This window comes from Lepidochelys kempii, chromosome 2, assembly GCF_965140285.1.
Source record: "Lepidochelys kempii isolate rLepKem1 chromosome 2, rLepKem1.hap1, whole genome shotgun sequence".
Lineage (NCBI taxonomy): Eukaryota > Metazoa > Chordata > Testudines > Cheloniidae > Lepidochelys > Lepidochelys kempii.
This window is the reverse complement of record NC_136381.1, coordinates 121793864-121818224: the sequence shown is the minus strand read 5'-3', so window position 1 is coordinate 121818224 and position 24361 is coordinate 121793864. Positions and strand designations below refer to the sequence as shown.

Here is a 24361-nt window from a genome sequence, read left to right as displayed (position 1 = left end):
GGGAAGGGGGGGGGAGGGAAAGGAGGGATCAATCTCTTGCTGGTACCAGGAGTGTTGCTGTCATCTGTGCCAGGCACAGAGGATTTTTCTTACAACAGACCTGACGATCAAAGCAAATTTTAAAGAAAAAGGGAGAAAATGGCTTAAAGTGGGTTGGGGGGGAACCGGTCTGTCTGCCTGCCTGTAGCTGGAGAAACAGATGAAATTTGGCAGTTGCTCAGAGATGGAGCCACAGTTTCCCTGCCTCCAAGTGACAAGTCTGGCCTGCCTCCAAGGCTGCATGGAGCACAATACCCAATGTCATGGATCTGTGGACCTCATTACAAATAAGAAATGCAAGTTGATAATGCTATAGCAAAAGTATTGAACACAGAACACTTGCCACAACTAAACAATTTTGTCAGGGTTGTAAATATTTAGAATTATGCACACGGACTGCAATGTGAGACAAAGGAACAACTACTTCATTGACGTGAATGATGTAAAAAGGAATTTGGGTGTATACAATACAGACAGTGAAAGATTATTGAAAAGGAAATGAAGTCTCAGGACTATGTGAATTATAAGAAATATCTTAAGATTGCTTCTGTGTAATAGTGCAAACTGTACCCATGAACTGCAGTAGAAAGTTTGTCCAAGGCCCCCGTGAAAATACTGAAGGAATAAACTGAATATAGTAGTTGTACTATGACATTTTACTTCATTTAAGCACAGAAAATTTCACCAGTCCTATGATTTATACAGTACACAAAATATGTACATAAAAAGAAAACCAAACCCATCAAAAAGTGAACATATATTATATCTATGAAATGTGCAAACTTTTTTAATGCAAGTTAAACAAAGCATATGCAGGGATAGAATTTTACAGTAATAATGGAATGTACTGTATTCTAAATACCTCAATGATCTTTCATATCTACAGTGCAAACTTACAAGGCACAAACTCAATGCTGACACTATAGTGTTGTAAGTTACATTCAGGCACATCTTAGAATCCATACTCCTTTAGAAAAAGTCACTGAAAGTAACGTGATACTACTAGTGTATTTTGTTTAGAGAGGTATTGTCAAAATCTTTAAGCATTAAACTGATACGTGCTATGCACTGTATTAAAGGAGGTACTTAGGACAATTTAGCCCATCATCTCAAAGTTGTAGCCTTTTACTACTTCCTCCCTACATTTCCCAGGTTCTGAAAATATGATTATACGTGAGTTCCAGAAGTACCTCCCTTACAACATTCAAAGACTGGTTATATCTTGCAGGCCTTCAATTATGTAATCTTATGCAAGTACTCTAAAACATTCTGTATGTTTGGTCAAAACTCCCGCTGAAAGTAAATCTGGATTTAAAAAAAAAAAAAAAAAAAAATCAGTGAACTTTCTTCCAAGATTCTTAAATTTAGTGAGTCTTTGCTAGATTGCACAGTGACAGATGTCTATCAGCTAGCAGAATTAAAAAACAAAAGTTTGCTGTTTTTTAAGGCAATAATTAAACACAGCATACCAGAAAAAGAGCCAAGGACCAGTTCAATATCTGTATTTATCATAAGTACTGGCCATTACATAAGTTCAAAATATTTGCCCCCATCACAGTGTTCTTTGCTTACCTATTCTACAGGACATGTACATCTGCAATATCTGATTTATTAGCAAATTTTGATATACTTATCGAACTGAAAATAAAGCAATTAATGTGCAGGCTAATTGACTGACATTCAGAACACTTGACAGTTGCTCACGTCCTCTCCCACACCAAAAAAGGTCATTCATTGTTGGGCCCAATGGGACTTCATCAATAATTTATAGCCAGGCCTACCAGATATTACCTAAAATTTAACGTTTAGTAAAACTTAACTAATCTTTTAAGAGATTTCTAATATTTAAATACAATTTACCACATCACTTTTGCTTTTCCATATGATCCTAAAATTATACTCTTAGTATTACCTCTCAGTAGACATTTAATAGACATTTGAGGAAAACAATACAATACAAAAGCTCAAAGGGTCTTTGCAAAGATATCTTCTATTCCATGTGCAAAGTAAGAAGGAAGTGATTTTTTTCATTGGCAATTATTTGAAATGCCATCAATAAGGAGGCAAAAATACCTATGAAAGAGAAAATATAAGGTTGAGTGTTCCACAACTGTCTTTGGTTTAGCCTTCCTGACCAAAGTCTTCTGTAAACTTCTTTAATTTTTCCAGATCCTGTTCATTTACTGTTGGTTTTGTGCTAGCTAGTGACCTTAGCATATCACCCTGTCAGAGAAAGAAAATAGTACAGATGAATATATTAAGAACTACAGAAGTAGTTTCATAAACACAACATTAGCAACAATATCACATCCAATAATCGTGCTGCTAATATGCACACTGGAAAAAAATCTTCAACTGGGACAGCCATGAAACGTGGAATTAACAAGTCATACAAAAGTATAAATGACCCAAAAACATTTACATGCATACTTTCCATAATACAAAATATGTGGTCCATGAATAAAGACAGAGGTATATCAGTGACATTTCTAACAGTGAAACCTTGGCCAGTAAAACTTTTAGGTTTAACCTGCTCCGGTAACCAGCACACAATTTGGTTCGTCATTGCTTAGTGAAAGGGAATAACAACTTCATACGGTGGGTCTGTCGACTGTTGCTCACTATCATAAGTTTAACTACAATAACTTATATAAGGGAGGAAAAATCAGGTGTTCAAGTCCATGCCATGGTACAATACAATAGATGCTGCGTTGGTATATGAAACAAATATTTTATAACTGATATCTAGCAAAGTTTAGCTATTCATGACTGATAGGCAAACCCTCTCCAATTACCAAAAACAGTTTTTACAAGTCTCAAAAGGCTAATATAGGTGTCATTTCAATTCAGCCAACCACCACTATGACACACCAGCTTTTCATAGGCTAAAACTGGGGAAAAAGTTTATCTATGAAGCCAGAATCCTGGAGATAAAAAGGCACTTACTAATATTCAGTACAGAAAATTGTAGTTTCAATCCTAGGTAGTACTGATTGGAGTTGGTACATTACAAACCATATTATTTAAAAAACACTGCCAAACACATGAAACGTGAACAGGACTATTTTGCAGACAACGATCACAAAATTAACTGACTACTCTTTAAAAGGCATTAATGCCTGATCTGATTAAGAACAAGAGCTGATTTCTAACACTGAAAAACACAAACACAGGATTGCTGCCAGTGAAGAACTTGGGTTCCTTAAATACGTTCAACAATACCATCTGTAACAATCTGGGTCCAGACACCCCAAGGGGAGAACAAACGGTTTGAACCCCCAAAATAAGCAGTTAAATCAACTGATTGCATAGAAATGTTACTGTACTATAAAAGTATATCGACTAAGGTCTTTTATGAAATCTTGTAGTGTGCTACACTCAATCATTATGAGATACATAAACACATTCATGTATTTGTATATATAGAAAACTGTGTGGCAGCTTCAGCCATACTTTACAGTAGGGTGGTGAGCACTCCGGCATGGAGGGGCACCTCCCAAAACAGCTGTTCAGGCTTCAAGTAACTAGGCCTTCAAGTACCAGGAAAGGACAACGGTGGGCCATTACAGTTAATGGAAAGTCTCTGAAGTAACTCAAAGTTGAAAAGAGCACAGTGGCTCCCCAACATCAAATCAGGAGGAAATTTCACAACTGTGATTAACCTTGAATCATCATGGACTGAGAGAACAAAAACACAAAGAAAAGGAAAACCCTTTTAAAGGCAGGCTTGGAACTGAGCTGAGGGTTTTTTTTTAATTCAGAAGCTGGGGGACAGTCAAGGCACGAGGTGGTCTGTGAATGCTGGATCGCTCCTATAGCTGGAAAACTGCATTAAGGCAAAAGTAACTTGTATTAGAAAAAGGAATTTATCTGATATAGAAGCGTAAAGCCTGAGGTTGTCTTCAGGTTTATTTTCTGTGAGAGTCAGATGTTTGCTTTCCCTTACTATTTTGTCTTTGATCTGTGGATTTTCTATTCAATAAAACTTTTTGTTCATTTTTGTGCCAGACAGGTCTCTGTTGGGCAAACCGTGTGGTGTGTGTAGGCCATGGTGAACTGAGTTCTGTGGGGCTGGTGTCACACCTTTGGGGGCAACGAACCACAGGGGAAAAAGTCCAAGTACCTGGGAGGACATATGTGGGGAGACACAGGACTAGAAGGGTTGTTGGTATCACCTTGCAAAAGAGCAAGTAGGCTAGGGAGAGCCAGGGTGACACTTAGGCTTATGCGCTGGCTACTGATGTCAGGGATCTGAAGCATAGCTGCACAGTACACAGGCCCCCAAGAACCAGGGCAGGTGGAAACAGAATCCTTTACCAGTCTGGGTAGTCTCCAAAGTGTCACACCAGCTCTACATAGTGCCCAAAAGAAATCCTGTTAGACCATCAGATCGAGATGCAGGGCTAGACTTGCAAAATTGGGTGTGCACACACATCTGTGTATGACTAACTTATGCAAATACCCATTGAAGGTGCACAGATACAATACGGATAGTTTAATTTTTAGTTTTTTTTGTTTGTTTTTGAGAAAGGAGGAGATGGAGAAGCACTGAAAACTAAGTAAAGAGCTAGTTGCTAAAAAAAACGTTAACTCCAACTATAGAGGCTTTTAACACTAAAGAATTGTATTAGAATGGATGGCAAAATTAGACTGGTCAGGTTCACATAGAAGTTCTGATGCAGACAGTAAAATGCAAGAAGTCAGACATCCATGGTGAAAAATAGTTTTAAAATGTTCTATACCAGGGATCGGTAACCTTTGGCACACGGCCCATCAGGGAAATCCACTGGCGGGCCGAGACAGTTTGTTTACCTGCAGCGTCCGCAAGTTTGGCCGATTACAGCTCCCACTGGCCGCGGTTTGCCGTTCCAGGCCAATGGGGGCTGCGGAAAGCAGCGGCCAGCACATCCCTTGGCCCACGCTGCTTCCCGCAGCCCCCATTGGCCTGGAACGGCAAACCGCGGCCAGTGGGAGCTGTAATCGGCCAAACTTGCGGACGCTGCAGGTAAACAAACGGTCTCGGCCCGCCAGCGGATTTCCCTGACGGGCCGTGTGCCAAAGGTTGCTGATCTCTGTTCTATACTAAGAGAACAGGGTCAAATACACACACCCAGAGCCATATAAAGTTTTCTGTAAGTGCAGCAAATAGACTCCTGCTACGACTGGCTACTGCTTTCAGAACTCCCTAGTCATGTCAGAGATGCCATGTCAAAGGTGTCTGTGTCATTCCACTGACAGCTTATAATGCATGATTGCTTTATATTTTTTTCTATTTTTGAGACAAATAGGTAATCATAAGAACCTGAGGTGGCTTTCTGCCCAGTAGACAACAAGTACCTTGGGCTAAATCCTATTTAGTCTGAGATAAACCTACTACTAATTAAAAGTTCCCCAGTGCAGACTACTTTTACTCTGAGTAAAAGTTGTAGCTAAGATACCCCAGCTAGTACTTTTAAATTTCATGAGCACTGATGATCTGATAAACTCTTTCAGTCACTACTTGAATAGGTACAACATGTATAGTGGCAGCTCAAATCTCTCCTCAACGCTCCCTCCAGCCAAATATACTTATATCCACTATTTTGTATAGGGTCTTGCAATTCTTAGAAAAAAAATGGCACCAATAAGTGTCATGTAACAGATTTCGCTATATTGATTGAACTGAAATTGAGTGAGCTGAAGACTATGATCTGTTTTATAAAAACAGGAGAGAATTGTTGTTTCTCTACACATGGTAAATATATTCTATGCTCCAGACTAAAAATAAATTTTAAAGAGACGAGTAAAGGAATGGGGGGGGGGGGGTCCTCACACACCTTTGTGCGAAATCCACTGCAACTACCATTATATACATATACAATTTTGTGACAAGTGATTATATTTGATAATGGGAGTTTTCAGCATCATTTTTGATCTGTAAACATCAGCCTACAGTATAACAATTGACTATATTCTCTCAATAAAGCAATACAATCCCGAGATTCAGGGATGACAGTGATGGAAAAATCAGTGACAACAGAGGGGAAGAACCTGAGGGGTGTTTGGGTGGTAGGGACCACTGAAAAACAGGGATGAACAGTGGAGGATCCACCTGGTAGACTACCAGTCAATTAACAGCTGACCACAAAGAGGTTCTAGCTGCATGTCAGCAGATGGGCAGGATGGATACACGGAAGCTGTAAGTCAGGGTGGGGAGAGTTGGCTCTGTATAACAAAAAGAGCTCAGCACTGTTGAACAAACTGTGCCAGACTCATGACTAAAATGGCATGCTGGGATTAACTGAGTGCTGATGGGTGTGCTCAGCCCTTCTGAAACCAGGCCACTAGTTTAGGTGCCTAGCTTCAAGCACTCATGTGTGGAAAACTTTGCTTTAAGATTATCAAAGTTCTATGAAGCATGAAGGAACACATTTCGTAATAAAAACAAAATTCTGACCATGGAAACAACAGGCTCCAACAGCTTATCCCCTGGGACATCCATCCAGGTCATTTCAATGGCATTAGGATCACCTGGTGAGCACGGAGTAAGCATATCTTCTACCAAAATATTTGGATTAGTCAGTGATGGTGCTCTGACCTGGAAATAAAATTAAAAAAAAATCATATGAGTGAAGCGTTCTAGAAAAACTTATAGACCACAGACAGAAGCTAAAAAAACCCCAAGTGCCAGTCAATACATTATTTGCTACAGAAAGTAATCGACGTTGAGAGAACTTTTCACTATTTACTGTGCAAGGAGTGGGAGGGGGGGGGAGTTATTTTATTCGCACCTTCCAAAAGGTTCACTATTGGTAAATCACCCGTTAGTAAATATTAACACTTTTTGAAAACATAAAACCTAACTACATTTGAAGCATATGAGGTTCTTGACAATTGAAATAAATTTTGGCCTTATTTGAAAAGAGTGCCCTCTTTTTAGTCTGACTTCCCTCCCACTAGTAGGCTCCACTTTCTTGCTGAAGTCCTGTGAAACAGAAGCCAGATCTTTTTTGACCATGAGGGTGGTGGCAGCAACAGCTGAACATAAAGGTCACTTCAGGGAAATCTTATCTTACCCCGCTTCTTTTGGGGTTGGGTAAGGTCTAAGTTCTTGTAGATGACTCTCAGTGCCAAAAGTTGCTTGAAGCAACTATACAAATCTATAAACTGGATTAGGGAAATGCTGAGAGCGCCAAGGGTTACAGCTGACACCCTTCCCACTTTCTGGTAATAGTAGGGGCAGATCACCCAGCACTATCAGCCTTCCCATAACATCTGGACAGTCATCCTAGAGTGCATAGCAGATGGGAGGGCTGGCGCAGAGGGTTGGTGTGCAGGGTGGAGAGGGCTCTGGGATGAGGGTTTGAGGTGCAGGCTGCCCTGGGGCTACAGCAGGGGGAGGGAGAGAGAGAGGATTCCCCCCAGCTGTCACTCCACAGCAGCACCTGGACTGGGTGGAGGGGTGCCTCTTCCCCGCACTGCAGCTACAGTGGGGCTTGGCTGGGGGAAGTGCTCCTCTCCCCAGCAGATCCAGGGGGGCTGGGCTGGACTAGGCTGGGAGAGGGGCACCTCTCCCCAGCCATGGCAGCTCTGCAGGCCTGGACTGGGCTGGGGAGGGGCGCCTCTCCCCAACCACGGCAGTTCCGGTGGGCCTGGGGAGAGGCTCCTCTCCCTGGCACCTTTGTAGGGGCCGGGTGACCTGCATGGCCCTAAATAGCCTGCTGCGCAGCCGTGCAGCTTACAGGGAACCTAGCTATGAATTACTCACACAGTTAACTCACGCAATTAACTCAAAAAAATTAATTGCGATTAATTGCAGTTTTAATTGCACTGTTAAATAGAATACCAATTTACATTTATTAACTATTTTGGATGTTTTCCTACATTTTCAAATATATTTATTTCAATTACAAACACAGAATACAAAATGTACGCTGCTCACTTTATACTATTTTTTATTACAAATATGTGCACTGTAAAAATGATAAACAGTATTTTTCAATTTATCTCATACAAGTACTATAGTGCAATCTCTTTATCGTGAAAATGCAACTTATAAATGTAGATTTTTTGTTGTTATGTAACTGCACTCAAAACCAATGTAAAACTTGGGAGCCTACAAGTCCACTCAGTCCTACTTCTCATTCAGCCAATCGTGAAGACAAAAAGTTTGTTTACATTTATGGGAGATAATACTGCCCACTTCTTATTTCCAATGTCACCAGAAAGTGAGAACAGGCATTCGTATGGCACTTTTGTGCCGGCACTGCAAGGTATTTATGTTCCAGACATGCAAAACATTTGTATGCTTCGGCCACAATTCCAGAGGACATGCTTCCATGCTGACGCTTGTTTAAAAAAAAATAACGTTAATTAAGTTTGTGACTGAACTCCTTGGGGGAGAACTGTACGTCTCCGGCTCTATTTTACCTACATTCAGCCATGTATTTCTTGTTCTAGGAGTCTTGGATGATGACTTAGCACATGTTCATTTTAACAATGCTTTTTCTGCAGATTTGACAAAATGCAAAGAAGCTACTAATGTGAGATTTAGATAGCTACAGCACTCAACCCAAGGTTTAAGACGCTGAAGTGCCTTCCAAAATCTGAGAGGGACAAGCTGTGGAGCATGCTTTCAGAAGTCTTAAGAGCAACGCTCTGCTACGGAAACTACAGAACCCAAACCCCCAAAAGAAGAAAATCAACCTTCTGCTGGTGGCATCTGACTCAGATAATGAAAATGAACATTTGTTGGTCTGCACTACTTTGGATTGTTATCGAGCAATTCCTGTCATCAGCATAGATGCATGTCCTCTGGAATGGTGGTTGAAGCATGAAAGGACATATGAATCTTTAGTGCATCTGACATTTAGATATTTTGCAATGCCGGCTACAATGGCTCTCACTTTCAGGTGACATGAACAAGAAGCAGGCAGCATTATCTCCTTGTTTGTCTGAGCAATTGGCTGAACAAGACATAGGACTGAGTGGACTTGTAGGCTCTAAAGTTTTACATTGTTTTATTTTTGAATGCAGTTTTTTTGTACATAATTGTACCTTTTAAAATTCAATTATCATGATAAAGAGATTGCACTACAGTACTTGTATTAGGTGGACAGAAAAATACTATTTCTTTTGCTTTTTACAGTGCAAATATTTGTAACAAAAAATAAATATTAAGTGAGCAATGTATTTGTAACACTTTGTATTGTGTTATAACTGAAACCAGTATTTGAAAATGTAGAAAACACCCAAAAATATTTAAATGGTATTCTATTATTGTTTAACAGTGTGATTAATCACTTATTAATCCAGATTAATTTTTTTAATCACTTGACAGCCCTAGTTTATATATTTCCACAGTCATATATCCAAAATATATATGACCAGAGTTACATTATTTAAAAATGTGAGGCACCTAGTAAGTTAACTAGTGCTGACAATGCTATTTTACATTGTCATTTGTTGTATTATACATCCTCAATAATTCAGAATACATGCAAACTGCTTTTAAAGTACAGGGATTTGGGGGGAATGTAACTAATGAGTCTTATACTTTTGACATATTGAATATTTTGTCTGCCTATACGTCTAAATAGGCTGTACATTCTTCAGAGCTAGGAATGGCTTACTCTGTACTGGTACAGCACTTAGAACCTATAAGCCTTGATCAGAATCACAGTGAGCTAATATAATACAAATAATTGATAAGGCTAAGCTTTTGACACCCATGATTAAGGTAACTGTATCCCAGAAGGCACAACAGAGCAGATAGGCTAAGCTTTTCCTGAAGCAGCACTCCAGCACACTGGTAAAACATTTGGATAGGGAAGGCTATGGAGAGCACTGGGATAAAGCAGGGTAGATCGATAATTTAAATCACCAATTTTAATTATGATTTAAATCAGCAAGCAGGAAACCTTGATTTAAATAATGTTGATTTGCATTTGTACTTTTTATTCTCCTAAGGAGAAGCTGATCCTCATTAGCTAGTGACCATTAAAACATGTTGATTTACAACTAGAGTATTTACACTACATTTTCTTTTTTTGCTAGTCAGGATATACTATACATGGTTACTGAAGGAACTATATAGCTTTACTTACATTTAATTCAGAGTCTTAATTTTGTACCTTTTTATTATGTTAGAAAATGGTGACTAATGCATTTCTCATTTATTAGATTTTTATTGTGTCAAGCTATATTTAGAAAGAAGTTGGATTTCAATTAAAAATGAACTCCATATTTAATTTTTTTTACTAGTTAAATAAAACTTCCTTAATTGTGCTGGATACATGGGAAAAACAATTATTAAAACTTGTTTTGCATTTGAAACTAGCAAATTCTGATTCCAGGTGCTCAATCAGTAACTTTCACCAGTTTTACTTTAAGACTCCAGCACCTCCCGCTTAATTATATTAAAAAAATTAAATAGATTAGAGTGACAGTTTAGTCCTTAACATAGGTCATCATAATTTCATATTTAAAATAGTTTTATTTTAAAAAGGTAAATGTACTTATGTAATTTATTTTTAAAATATCAATGTTTATCAACCATCAGAATAAGGCATTTCCAGTTAAATCTGGAGTACAGCAGTCAGGGTGAATCACATGGAAAAAAAGCTGTTGATCCCTTAGGTTAGCAGTCTATTCATGGTGATGGAATCTAAATATGTTCTCTTGCTCATTATCAGCCTTTGGTACTACTGACCACTTAGCTGCTACCATTCCTGAAAGAACTAAATGTGGTTCTATTCAGGGTTTAAGGCTACTATAATTGTCACGGTTAGGCATGAACAAATACGAGGTCACAGATGAAGTGTGGTCTTTATTAGAGAAGGAATGGGAGTGGAGACCAGAGGTCTATTCCCATCTCTGCCTTACACTTCCTTTGTGACCCAGAGAAAATAATTTGGGGCCTGTTTACAATCCACAATCCACTGTTACCTAGTTACAGCACAATTAAAATGTTTAGTGTGGCCTGGACCTAATATGTTGCAATGGGTCACATAAATGACTCTACAAGCATGTCTGAGGCCAATGCATCTTACAAATTTCAGCTGTGTTCTAATTAGGTGAAGGACAACTATATCTTCAATACAATTTTTGTAGTGTACATGGAGCCTTAACAACAGTGCTTCAATTTCTTCATCTGTAAAAATAGGAATATCTCCCACCTTGCCATAGGTGTTGTGAGGCTGAATGTGTTACTTTGAAGGTGATACAGGATGAGAACCCTAGCTTCAACCAGAAATAATTGTAGCAGTTCAGTTTAATTTAGGCTTTACTAAAAAAACTCACAGCGTGTGAATTAATTTCCATCTAATAAAAGTTTTTCTAATTTGAACAGAAGACACTACCCTCTAGGCTGACCATATTTCCCTATGCTCAATATGGAACACCTGGTAAAATTTCTCATATTCAACCGAGTTCAACGGCAATCAATCAGAACTATGCAGTACAAACTAACATCAAGTTAACAGAGCCCTTGTTAAAAAGGAAATACTGCATATCTGGATTCTTTTTATTTACCTTTTTATCTTTAAGGATTATGGGTTCACATGGGGAGAGGTGACACACACACACACACATTCCAGTACATCTCTCTCACATGGGTGCGAGAGACCGAACCGACACTCCCTGCCCAGCACTCTCCACCCTCCATGCCTAGCTGGGCCCCCAGGACAGACCTGCCTCTCCTGGTACCTGGTGCTGTGTCTTCCTGAGGCAACATGTGGGGGGGACACGCAGGGTCACATGCCCCCCTCACGAAATTTCTGCCAGGATTCACCCCAGCATGTGGCCAGTAACAGCTTTTTGCACTGCGTAGGAGAGAAGGGACGGGAGCTGCTTCCAGCCACAGGGGAGGAGGATGCGGGGAAGGGATGACCTGGTCCGTATCCTTGCAGAGCTCATTCTTCTATCCCCCTCTCCTGTGGCTGGAAGCAGCTTTTCCCTTCCTGCCCGCACAGTGTCGAAAGGCAGCTAAGACTTTAGGCTGCTGCAGGCAACTGACATAACCCAGCTGCCTCCTGTCCACCGGCTATAGTGCAGGCAGGAAGGGGTTAAGCCCTAAGGATGCATTGTGCACCAGGGCCCAGGGAACCTGACTGCAGGGCCTTCAGCTAACCTAGCCAGAGAGAGGTGGCTCAACAGGAGAGGGTGCCTAGGGGACGTAGCAGCTCCGCACTCCTTGGGGGCAGAACCCAGGGCACGGGATGAGACGAGAGGGGGAAGAGAAAGGAGAAGGAGACAAAGTATGGGACAATTGGCCCATTTTTAAGAAAAAAGTTGGGACACCTGCATGTGGTCTTAAATACGGGACTGTCCCTTTAAAAACGGGACGTCTGGAGATGTCTGCCTCTCAAGAGTGGCAGAACTGCTACCACATACAAGTTAAATGAAACCCCATTCCTTCACCATCTTGAGAACAGATATGTTTTCTGAGAGAAACAGGAAAACTATGCTTTCAAAAGCGAACACATGTTAAATGAGATTTTACTTTTGCTAAAGGAAGAGAACGTGCACCTGTGCAGAGAAGCTTATATAAGTTTCTGGTAGATTTAATTTAACAGCTACAAAACAAAATTTGTATCGGAAATATAAATAATTTAAGTGTAGTTCTACCCTAAAAGGGATTTTATAGAAAGAACAGCACTACCTTACTCAATAGATCTGCTTCTAGTGTATATGCAGAAGGATAGTTCTGACTATATTGACAAAAAAGATTTGTAAGGTTTTTAAATTCCTTTTAGCACCGCATAACCAAGCTAGGCGGGCAAGCTGAACTCTATTGCATTTTGTGCATCAACAGAATTAGTTACCAAGTCCCAATCAGTAACACTTGGGAAAATTCTGTAAAGGCAGAGGAGTTCCATAGATGTAACAGACCTAATTTGGCCTGTAGGATTTGGTAGCATTGTGAGATGGAAAGAACCCAGCTGACTTTCAGTTCAAGCTGAGCTTGCAAGTCCAACAGTTAGAAAAATCATTTTTAAATGGACTGTATTTGATATAGAATCCTTGCAAGACAATATACATGGAATTCCATGGCAGTTTTAAAAGTCCTTTCATTGTACCTCTGCGTGTTAAGTGCTGAGGCAGTAATCCACAAGATGTTAGGTACTGTCCAAATAATGAGATACAGTCCCTGCTCAGAGCGCTCAGGTGACATCAACTTAAAAAAAGTCACTCAAAATATTTTAAAGCATTACTGTCCCAACACCTAAGATTGTTAGAGTTTAAAGATGGAGAAATTTATTTTTTATTTATTTATGTATTCCTGTTTATTTACTTTTCAGATTTTTCAGTGCTCATGTATAAGCAATTACCATCTGCATAGGCTTTTCTTATAGCAACAGGGAAGAGAAATACAATAGAAAAGTGCAAATATAAAAGCCTTTGCCAATTCTCATGGAGCTCAGGGAAGATGTTAACACCTGAAGTTAGCTACTTTTAACGTGGGTTTTAAGTGGATGATTCCAAAGTCGGTGGTGTCCCTTTAAGCAGCAGTCAGAGGAAATTTGTCAGTCAGGAATACAAGTTACAGACTCCTGGATTCCTGTGCCATGCCCAGACCAGTTCTCTGAAACAGAGCTAAGAGAAAAGCTCTTTGTCCTAGCATGTACATTCTTTTCATAGATTAAAAACATATGAAAATTCACATACAAGTAATATTAATTAATCAGAAGTTAAAAGCTCAATTGCCAGAAATTTCAAAATAAAAGGAGATTTGAACTCTAGAAACTAAGAGTTGGAAATTCCGCAACTTTTTTTTTTTTTTTTTTAAACATACTTACTTTTTTAAAGTGAGTGGCTGATTGCACTTTCCTAACAGGCTGCATCAGTGCATCGCGAACAATGATGCTTATGTCAGCACCAGAATAGCCATCCGTTCTCTTTCCAAGATCTCGATAGTCTGATTCTGTCAGGCTGTTTGGGGTGCTCCCAAGGTGAAGCTTAAACATAGCAGTCCTACCATGGTCCTCAGGCAAAGGAATATAAATACGCTTCTCAAACCTTAATTTAAAAAAGCCACAAACACTGACTCTTGCAGGTACTCGATGGAAAGCAGTTTATGCAAATGGTCTAACAGAACTAGAAGGAATAAGGAAGCAATCTGAGCATTACAGCTTTAAGAGTGTGTGCGCGCATGAAGTGAGTGTGGGGAATCTTAGCACTATTTTATAAGTCTGCTAAAAAAAGTACTGTAATATCCATAGTAACAATCACTAATTAAAATTACATTCAGAATATTATAACCCCGTTTCTTCCTTTTCATGACTGAGAAATCTTCCCATGGGTTTGAAATTATCCCATGCTTGCAGCATGTCTACATAAAGATTTAGTGCATGGCAAGCCGGGGTGACTCTATAGTGCACTAGCTTGCCACACACTAACTGGTCACATGGACCCTGCTACCATGCAGTAGAAGTTCCACAGTGTGCTTTATGTTTGAAACAGCAGTCTACATGGAGATTTAGTGTGCAACAAATCAGGGTGTAAATCTACAGCTCAGTAACTGGCAGTGTGGACCCTGCTACCATGCATTATGGGCACATCTACTGTACATCAAAGCATACTATGTAACTTTTAGGCTCCAGCTACAGGGCACAGATGTGACTCCCCTGCTCAGGGACCCATATTTGCACTAGCTCTTATCAAGCTAGCCTGACTATAAACAGCAGCGTAGCCATGGTAGCATGGGTAGCGGCAGTGGAGGGACAGCTTAGTATGCACCCTCCCTGAAACTGTAGAGTAAGTACTCAACAGTTCTAGGCTGGGCCACGCTGCTGTTTATATTAGCAACAGCGTGGTAAGAGCTAGTGAGAGCATGTGTACACAAGCAGGGGAATCACATCCCTCACCTGTACAGTAGATGTGCCCATAATGCATGGTAGCAGGGTCCACACTGCCAGTTACTGAGCTGTAGATTTACACCCTGATTTGTTGCACACTAAATCTCCACGTAGACAAACCCTTAGTCACAGAAGACAGATTTTGTTTCTAGAAGAAGCTCAAGGGACAAAAATCCCTTCAATATTTTTGAGGTGTGGAGCATCAAAACAGCGTTTTTGCTCAATTAACCAAAGTATGGCTGAACAACTATTATTAATGTCTCTGAAGTTTACAAATCTATTTTAAATAAAGTTCATCAACTGAAATGTAACTTCAGGGCATGTTCAGCGAGACTCTGCTACAAATTTTGGTACCTTAATCAAGCCTTCCTTCTGATATGGTATTACTAGGAGGATTTAGAACTGCAGTTCTCCCTGACAAGCACAGTGACTATTGTTCTTAGACTGCTGGGATTATTTCCCCAAAATGCATGCACGCAAAGCACAATGTAATCTCATTTTTCAATGCTGGAAAAGTTGCCACAAAATATTAGCTAGAGCGGTGGTTTTCAAACTTTTTTTTCTGGCGACCCAGTTAAAGAAAATTGTTGGTGCCCACGACCCAACTGATCTGGGGATGAGAGGTTTGGGGTGTGGGAGGGGCTCAGGGCTGGGGCAGAGGGTTGGAGTGCGGGGGTAAGGGCTGCTGGGTGGGGCCAGAGATGAGGGGTTTGGGGTGCAGGATGGCGCTCTGGGTGGGAGGGGGACTCATGGCTGGGGCAAGGTGCGGGACAAGGTCAGGACTGTGGGCTGAGGGTGCAGGCTCTAGTATGGAGCTGGGGATGAGGGGTTTGGGGTGCAGGAGGGGGCTCTGGATTTGGAGGGGGTCAGGGTTTGGGGTGCGGGGTTACCTCGGGCAGCTCCCAGTTAGCAGCGCAATGGGGGTGCTAAGGCAGGATTCCTGCCTGTCCTGGCGTCCAGACTGCACTGAGCCCCCTGAAGCAGCCAGCAGCAGGTCCAGCTCTGTGTGGCTCTCTCCCACAGGTACTGCCCCCTCTTACTCTTCCCCCACAGCAGAGCCAGTGCTTGGGGCAGAGGCTGTGCACAGAGCCCTGTGGCCCACCCCCAGGGCCTAGGAGCTGGACCTGCTGCTGGCTGCTTCCAGGGCGCAGCACGGTGTCAGAACAGGTAGGGACTAGCCTGCCTTAGCTGGGCAGTACCGCAACAGGACTTTTAACGGTCCGGTTGGCGGTGCCGACCAGAGCCACTGCGACCCAGTGCCTTACATTCCGTGACCCAGTACTGGGTCGCGACTCGCAGTTTGAAAACCACTGAGCTAGGGGGTATGTGGTGCAACAAGTCCATGCACTGGCCCTTTACCATACTTACAGAGACCAGAAAATTAGCTTCTCTCATTTGAATGCACTTCAGCATAATTGCCATTCTCTGCTCAAGAAAGCCTCAAGACTAGACGAAGTAGGTGTTTTCAACTGAGGTAAACTCAGAACTTCGTGCATGTGAGAAGAGGGAGATAAAGGGGCAGAGACCTACATGGCACCAGCACATACTGCATGCAACCAAATATTGGTCTGACTGGTATTATTTAAGGTGACCACAGGACCCCCTGCCCACACATTCAGGATCTACTATAAATTAATTGGAGAGTTTTTCAGTGTATAGATCTTCAGGTTTCCCATACAAGGTAGTTAAAGCAGGATAGTATTTCCGAACATTCACAGATTAAGCCACCACCTAATCAATAGTGAATTGAAAAAACCTAACACTTTGTGCTGTATAGTGTGAAGTTGCATATTTTACTGGACAATACACATTTTGTTATAAAATTACCTTCTCCTGATAGCAGAATCCAGAACCCAGGGTATGTTTGTAGCTCCCAAAACCAAGATTCCTTCATTGTCTACACCAACCCCTACACCAGAACAGGTAATATTTAATAATGTAAACACTTTTTTAAAGCATTTTAAAACATCTTGAAAAACTACAAATGATCTTCAATCTTACCTTAACTGTGTGTCAAAAAAGCCAAAGCTGATATTAATTGCTAACTGTTCCTTAATGCCATTAATCTTACCTTGCATCTGAACTAGGAATTCTGTTTTAATTCGTCTAGCAGCCTCACTTTCATTCTCACTTCTTGATCCACACAGAGAGTCTATCTCATCAATGAAGATAATAGAAGGTTTGTTTTCTCTGGCAAGCTGGAATAAATTTTTCACTAATCTAGAAAAAAAATTAAGTTATCTTCCATGAGAATACAGCAAGTCAATATTATTGTACTGCATCATATCACATTTACCACAGTATAAGGAATCAAGGTTCATAATCATGATGTTAAGTAAGCAGTTGAGGATCCTCAAGAGGCAAAGTTCTTTAGCTCTGTAAATGGTGCTTCCCTCTAATCAAAGTCATCTGGCAATGCTGGAGGGAAATGAGGACTATAAAGTATGGTGCTTCAGTCATGCTCTAGCTAGTGAAAGATCTGTTCATGTTTCCTTTCGGTCCTTTACAAGCTGGGTAGAAAACGAAGAAACAGACTTGTTGTTCTGTTACATATTTAATGTAATATAACCAACTCAAGAAACTTTGAAAGAGTAATACTGAATAATGACTTCTGTAAATACTGTATCTGGTAGCACATTAGTTCTCTTTAGGTGAAGGAAGTAGCCAGAAGGGTTGATATGCCTGAGATCTTACACATTTTCATATTTATTTGTTCAGGAAAAAATATGATCAATATAAAAGTTGATGCCAATAATTTAAAACAGAGAAGTGTCAGGTAAAGCTCTGAAAAGTGGCTAAAAATGGTGTCAGATACCAGGTCTGTCTCTCAAATTTGTTCCATTTACAAGTGAAAAAATGACGTTCTCTAATTCCCCCCAAAAATTCAACCTGGGGGCTTTATATCTTTCCTGCTTTTCCATCGCCACTGACTCAACTGATATGAATTACAAGAATATTTAAAGTGTCTAAAATTTGTGTATTTTTAACAGTAAATGACAGTCACTTTTCCTCTCAGATTTAACTTCCTCAGAATTTCTGGTGTGATAAGCTTGCAAGTTCTTCTATCATCTATGAATTTTTCCTGGAAAAACAAAATGGGCAAGACCTACATTTCTTGGTCTTAAAAAAAAAAATAAAAAAAATCAAGAGCTTTTTCCCAGGAAGTCCTTCAGACTTTGTACACCTTAAAAAAGCAAAAATAGTTAGCCAATATTTACCATTTTTTTCCTTTGAAGTTCACTTTTAATAAATTTCCCAAGTTTTGCTACAAGACAGGAGGGAGAAAAATGATCCTCATACTAAAGGATCCACACCAAGGACCACAAAAAGTGAAGACCCTCTTCTCATGCACAGCTGTAGAAGAGACAGTCAAGGTTGATGTTGGGAAGAAACTTAAGTTTCCTGTCCTTTTTTGGTTTATTTTAATGAGACATATAAAATACAGCCTGCCAGAAATTTTCCAAGAAACGTGCTGGCTTGTGAACCTGAGATGTTTCAGGAAAAGATTGGGTTTTTACAAAACTTTCATCAAGTGACTGGCAGGAACCTGGGTTCGAGTCTGCAGCCCATCATGTGGACTTCTGCCGCTGAGCTCCCTGCCGCTGAGCCAAGAGCCTGGAAGACTCTCAGGGCATCTGGCTCCCCAGGCTGTGAAGTCAGGCAGCCCACATGGCAGGCTGCCCAGGAGCTGCCAATCCCTTAATCCCCAACAGCTCCAGAGCGAACTGGACAAGAATGAAGTCTGTTCACTCAGGAGCTGCCAGTGATCTCTGGGAAAATATTTCATTACAAAACCACTATGTTTTGACATTTCCAAAGCAAAATTTTTCTGAATTCCCCATTCATGGAAAATTTCAAAAACACTAAAATTTTTCAAAACCCTGAAATTCTGAGTTTCGGGCCAGCTCTAGTATACAAACTACCTCAAATTTTACCTACTTTTGAAAGCATCGTGAAGTTGTGCAAATATTTGCAAAAAGAAAATAGTAGTGATTACATTCTTGAACCTCAGTTGACAGATTGCAGTGTTTCAGAACCAAATAAAACCATTTAGTATAAAAAAAATTCAACTGAGCTACTTACTTTTCACTCTCTCCTAACCATTTTGAGACAAGGTCAGAGGAGGATACTGAGAAGAATGTAGAGTTGTTGGCTTCTGTTGCCACAGCTTTTGCCAAGAAAGATTTTCCTGTTCCTGGTGGCCCAAAAAGAAGAATTCCTCTCCAAGGTGTTCTCTTTCCTACGAGAGTTATATTTTAAAAGAAAAGAAAAAAGGACTTGCCTGAAGAATTCTGATACAACGATCAGGTTGATACAGAACTTGGTAAAAAAATGAAACCTCATCCAAGCTTGTAAAATTGTTTATATATTTATTCACTTTTTCAGTTGAAAGAAGTTGGTATCTGTTGTATTTACATAATTTAGATTCATATATAACTTGTTGCTTTATTAATAAACTATACCAATCATCAGTTTCCCAAAGTTAGCAAATGTGTAAGAGAAATACAGCTTATAACATCACTGTATTTAAAGTTACCATGTGAGATGAGTTGTTCTTGAACCAACTTCTCCTTTCTCCCAATACAATTCCCCAACTGCTCCCACCATCCCAGCATACACATCCCACCAGACTATGGAATAGAAGCTCTTAGAGGACACCTAGACATAGGTCACCATTATGACAGTGTAAAATACTTCTCACCCCTCACCAGCCACACCTCTCCCCCAAACTGCAACTATTAGAACCAAGAATGTATACTAAATTTATCTCACCTGTAAACAGATGAGGAAATTTAATGGGCAATATCACTGCCTCTTTAAGCGCTTCTTTGGCTCCTTCAAGACCAGCAACATCACTCCACTTTACATTTGGTCGCTCCATAACAATGGCACCTATAAAATAAGAGACCAGATAAACTAGGAAGGTACATTCTGTCAAAGAGCCTCTGCTGTCATAAGCAAGAATTAAAATCTTGGACCCTGTTCACATATGAACTGCTGCTTGTCAATTCCAGCATGGTTTCCATGAACAGACTGCATGCAGCATATACAGATTTCAGCAATGTTTAACCACAATACTTAAGCAGGGTTCAAGTTCTGTTGTGGCTAACCAGAGTTAGACCATGATTTGGCCAGCAAGTGCAAGTTTCCTAGAGACAGGACACTGTTCTTTAACATCATTTGGTTGTGTGTAAATAGGCACTGCCTGCCAGAGCCCTCTAAATCAGCCCCAGTAGTTTCTGCAGAATTTAAGCTTCTATTTAAAATAAAGTGGCTAGTCCTTATGTGAAGCCGTGTGGCCCAGAGGACAGAGCACTTGACTGTGACTTCTCAGACATGGGTTCTATTCCTGGCTGTGCCTTTAGTCTACAGGGTGACTGGGCAAGTCACTTCACCTCTCTGGGCCTCAGCATTCTCATCTGTAAGATGTGAATAAAGCCTCTTTTGTAAATAGTGAAGGCACAGAGGAATTTCTATTGTATTTAAATACTCTGTGGCAAGTCAGTCTACAGCTCTTTTGTGGACCAAAAAAATAACCAACAAATCAGAATTGCCTAATTTAACAAGTCACTTGATACAATGATTTTTAAAAAAAAAGTTTCAGAACTACCTTGAAGTTGATTTTGCAGTTTCTTTTTTTCAGGATCATCAGACTCTCCTTCCCCATCACTGTCAGTCCTAATTCAGACACAAGTAATAAGATGTTCAACTACAAAGAAAGCCACCTGTCTTACACAAGACAAACAATTTTGTAAATGGAAACTATATTCTACCTCATACGTTCCGTCATTTTGGTAGAGATATTGAGGGAAATGTGTTTTTAATTCAATTCTGTAGATTCTTTGAGGGCCCAACAGCCCTGTTGAATGAGGTAATTTTATTTTTAAAATCATGTGACAAAAATATAAAGCCAAGTAGTGTCATTCTAAGCTTCATATAAAATGTGATTTCTTTAAAATATTGTTGACAATTCTAATGAAGTATGTTTTAATAAGTTTCCCTATGGAGTTAACGTTTCCATGATTTGTAGAAAATATTTATGGCCTAAATTCCACCTTTACTGTTTTTAATTAGATTTATTACGGGTACAATTGTCCTTTCTTCAGTGCAGGCAGATCTAAGCAATCCTCTATATGTTTGGAGCAGCAGTTGGAGTTACTGGTAAGATCCAGCTAGTGTTGTGTTGCCAGAGCAGTGTAAAGAGAACTAAGAGAAGACGTAAGGGAAATCCTTGGTTGGTGAAAAGCAGCATAGGGGGCACGTCCTATGCACAGTCTTACAGTCATCATAAGCATGTGGAACATGGTGCAGCTCTGAGCTTTTACAAACCAACTGTTGCTCAGCTGACCAGTACTATAGCTAGAAAGAGTTCTGACACGTGTGTATTCAGAGTTTCAGGGACAAGCTACATTCACTGAAAAAGGAAACTAGAAAGCTTTGCAAATAAACTGTATGCAGTATAGTTATAGTGAACAAAGTGATCGCTGGATCTAATCTATCAGTCCTCATTCTCAAAGGAAACCTGCACATTTTCAAAAGACGAGCCTCGAAGCTTAAATTCATAATACCACCAAAAATCATGGACAGAACAGAGACACTGGATTTATGGCTTTTTACAACAATCTGTAACCCACTAATCCCTCTTTTTGTCCTATCACTGAGATGTTAATGGGCTACTCTACCTAAAATGACAGGTTTCAGAGTAAAATGGTCCCTTAGAATATGTGCTAACTACTTATGCTAAACAATCTGTTCCACCTTGCATTTAGCTGTGATGCTTGGAATACCATTCCCAGACCAGAAGAACTCTGTGTGGCTCAAAGGCTTGTCTCTCTCATCAACAGAAGTTGGTCTAATAAAAGATATTACCTCACCCACCTTGTCTCTTGCAAACAGCTTAATAACTGAACATGGTATCAGTGCATTTAGAAGACTTAAAAAACAACACTGAAAATAAGCTTCTTTCCTCCTCCTTACCACCATCAGAGTTCAGGAGACTTTTTTTTCCTGCAAATACTGAAAACATTAGGCATCTGAAGCAGAGCACTACACTGTCTGCTGCATTAGGGTCCCCTGAGGCCATCAACTTCTGCAGAAAAAAATAAGGATCCCTGGACTCTGATACGGGAGAAGTGACAGTAACTGATTTTAACACGAGATATACTGCCATGTGCAAACTGAATTCAATTACCAATCTGAGTCAAGTACAACTTTAAATCCTCTCTACAGATGGATTACAAGCCACAAACGAGGACAGTTTTTCTGCAAATCACTTAAATTTTACTGCAGTTTTAAGTTTCAATGAAGACATAAAATATTAGGTATAAAATGTAATTATCTAGATGTCCAACAAATACTGTTGCCAATAACAAGAGTTGGGTGAATAGAAATATGACTAGATGGTGCAATGGACTGGGAACGTGATACAGAGCTTCAACCTCTGGAGCACATGTTCAAAACTGGCCCAAGTTATCAGTGGTTTAAATCTAGTCACTGGTGCTCTGCAGATCTAGTTTTTAAGTAGGTAGGTGTCCATGTCTTAGGCCACCACAGCTGTCATCCAGCAGAAAGGCTAAAGACCTGCTAGATGTGAGTTAACTTACTGGAGTGAAAAGAAAAGGAGTACTTGTGGCACCTTAGAGACTAACCAATTTATTTGAGCATGAGCTTTCGTGAGCTACAGATCTCTTCATCGGATGCATACCGTGGAGTGAGTTACTGCAAGTGGATCTTCCATGGTAGGACTAAGGCATATTGGTAAAGCAACAGAGGAAAGCTTGTAGTGTTAGTATGCATGTTGTTTGGTTAGTTACTGTACTTCTGTATTGCTCACCTGATATATTTCACACGCATTAAACTTACTTAAAATGTTCTTTCAAATAGTTAACTTTCGTTTCAGCTGAGTTTGGAACATGAAAAATATTGCATTTTGCTTTACCGTCTCCAAAAAAAACACATACCCTTTTTCATCAGATGGACCAGACTCTTTCACTGGCTTTGGTGGAGCTTTCTCTTTCTTTTTCAGATATTCCTTCAGTTTTTCTGCTCTGTCCAGATATTCTGTACACTTTGTTCTGATACTTTGTTTTGCTTTATCACCCTGTGCTTCATCTAAAAAAATTGAAAAAAAATGGTTATGCTTTACTAGAAGCAAAAAAAACAACGAAACAAAACAAATCAAAACAGAAAAGGGTAATAATTCTGTCCCCATTTTAATACTAAATTTAACAGAATACATAAGAAAGTAGCGTGTAGTAGTTTCTCCAATCTCAACGAACAAAAAGTAAATTGAAAACCTCCGACCTACAAGAAATCCATTGTGCTTAGTGAATGCTTCAAGAAGCATTTCGATGCTTATATTGCCAATATCCACCACATTATCTAAACACCAGCCAACTATTTCAAGAGAGCCATTTCCTTTTCCTTATCCTGTAGGAGAGAAAACTTGATTAAGCTAACAGGTTTTTGCTTAAGATACACTTTGAACTGGACTCTCTATTGAATGGGAAGACAATGCAAAGCAGAGCTCCATGGTGATATGTTCATTGTGATTTGTGTCGCTAAGCAGACGGGCTACTGTGGTTTGTAACAGGTGGAGATTTTTCAAAGCATGTGGCTTCACTCCTAGTTATGAGCTGCAATAATCAAGTCTGCAGATCACAAGTGTGGCGGTCACTATGACAAGGTTTGTACTGATAGGATGGGGTGCAACTTTAGAGCCAGTTGTGGGTGTTCTGGATCCCATGGCTAAAGCCTGACTGATTGAGAAGGATCAAGGATACTGGCAGATGGATGGCTTCTTGATTTGCTTGCTTAAAAAACGGATGTTACTGGGCAGTAGTTTAAGAGATCAGTGTTGAGCAGTGGTTTTTGTTTATTTACATTATATGTTCTCAACCCCCTTCTGCAATCTTCCAGTTTCTTAAAAAAAATAAAAGGAGGACTTGTGGCACCTTAGAGACTAACCAATTTATTTGAGCATGAGCTTTCGTGAGCTACAGCTCACTTCATCAGATGTTTACCGTGGAAACTGCAGCAGACTTTATATACACACAGAAATCATGAAACAATACCTCCTCCCACCCCACTGTCCTGCTGGTAATAGCTTATCTAAAGTGATCAACAGGTGGGCCATTTCCAGCACAAATCCAGGTTTTCTCACCCTCCACCCCCCCACACAAATTCACTCTCCTGCTGGTGCTAGCCCATCCAAAGTGACAACTCTTTACATAATCAAGTTGGGCTATTTCCTGCATAGATCAAGGTTTTCTCACATCCCCCCCACCCCCATACACACACAAACTCACTCTCCTGCTGGTAATAGCTCATCTAAACTGACCATTCTCCAGGTTTAAATCCAAGTTAAACCAGAACATCTGGGGGGGGGGGGGGTAGGAAAAAACAAGAGGAAACAGGCTACCTTGCATAATGACTTAGCCACTCCCAGTCTCTATTTAAGCCTAAATTAATAGTATCCAATTTGC

At 40.2% G+C, this 24361-nt stretch overlaps 1 protein-coding gene across 1 annotated transcript in view; it reads right to left on the bottom strand.

Annotated features, from left to right (window-relative positions):
- Nucleotides 1-459: 459 nt before the first annotated feature.
- The window catches only part of VPS4B (vacuolar protein sorting 4 homolog B), a 37468-nt gene continuing 13566 nt past the window's right edge, over nucleotides 460-24361 (bottom strand). Inside the window, exons 3-11 of the mRNA XM_073332214.2 lie at nucleotides 22838-22988; nucleotides 20488-20555; nucleotides 19650-19769; nucleotides 18960-19116; nucleotides 16948-17096; nucleotides 16704-16785; nucleotides 13818-14037; nucleotides 6476-6616; nucleotides 460-2262 (exon numbers count right to left, since the gene is read on the bottom strand). Of these exons, the coding sequence (XP_073188315.1) occupies nucleotides 2161-2262; nucleotides 6476-6616; nucleotides 13818-14037; nucleotides 16704-16785; nucleotides 16948-17096; nucleotides 18960-19116; nucleotides 19650-19769; nucleotides 20488-20555; nucleotides 22838-22988 (1190 nt within the window). The 3' untranslated portion in view covers nucleotides 460-2160. The remainder of the gene's footprint in view (nucleotides 2263-6475; nucleotides 6617-13817; nucleotides 14038-16703; nucleotides 16786-16947; nucleotides 17097-18959; nucleotides 19117-19649; nucleotides 19770-20487; nucleotides 20556-22837; nucleotides 22989-24361) is intronic.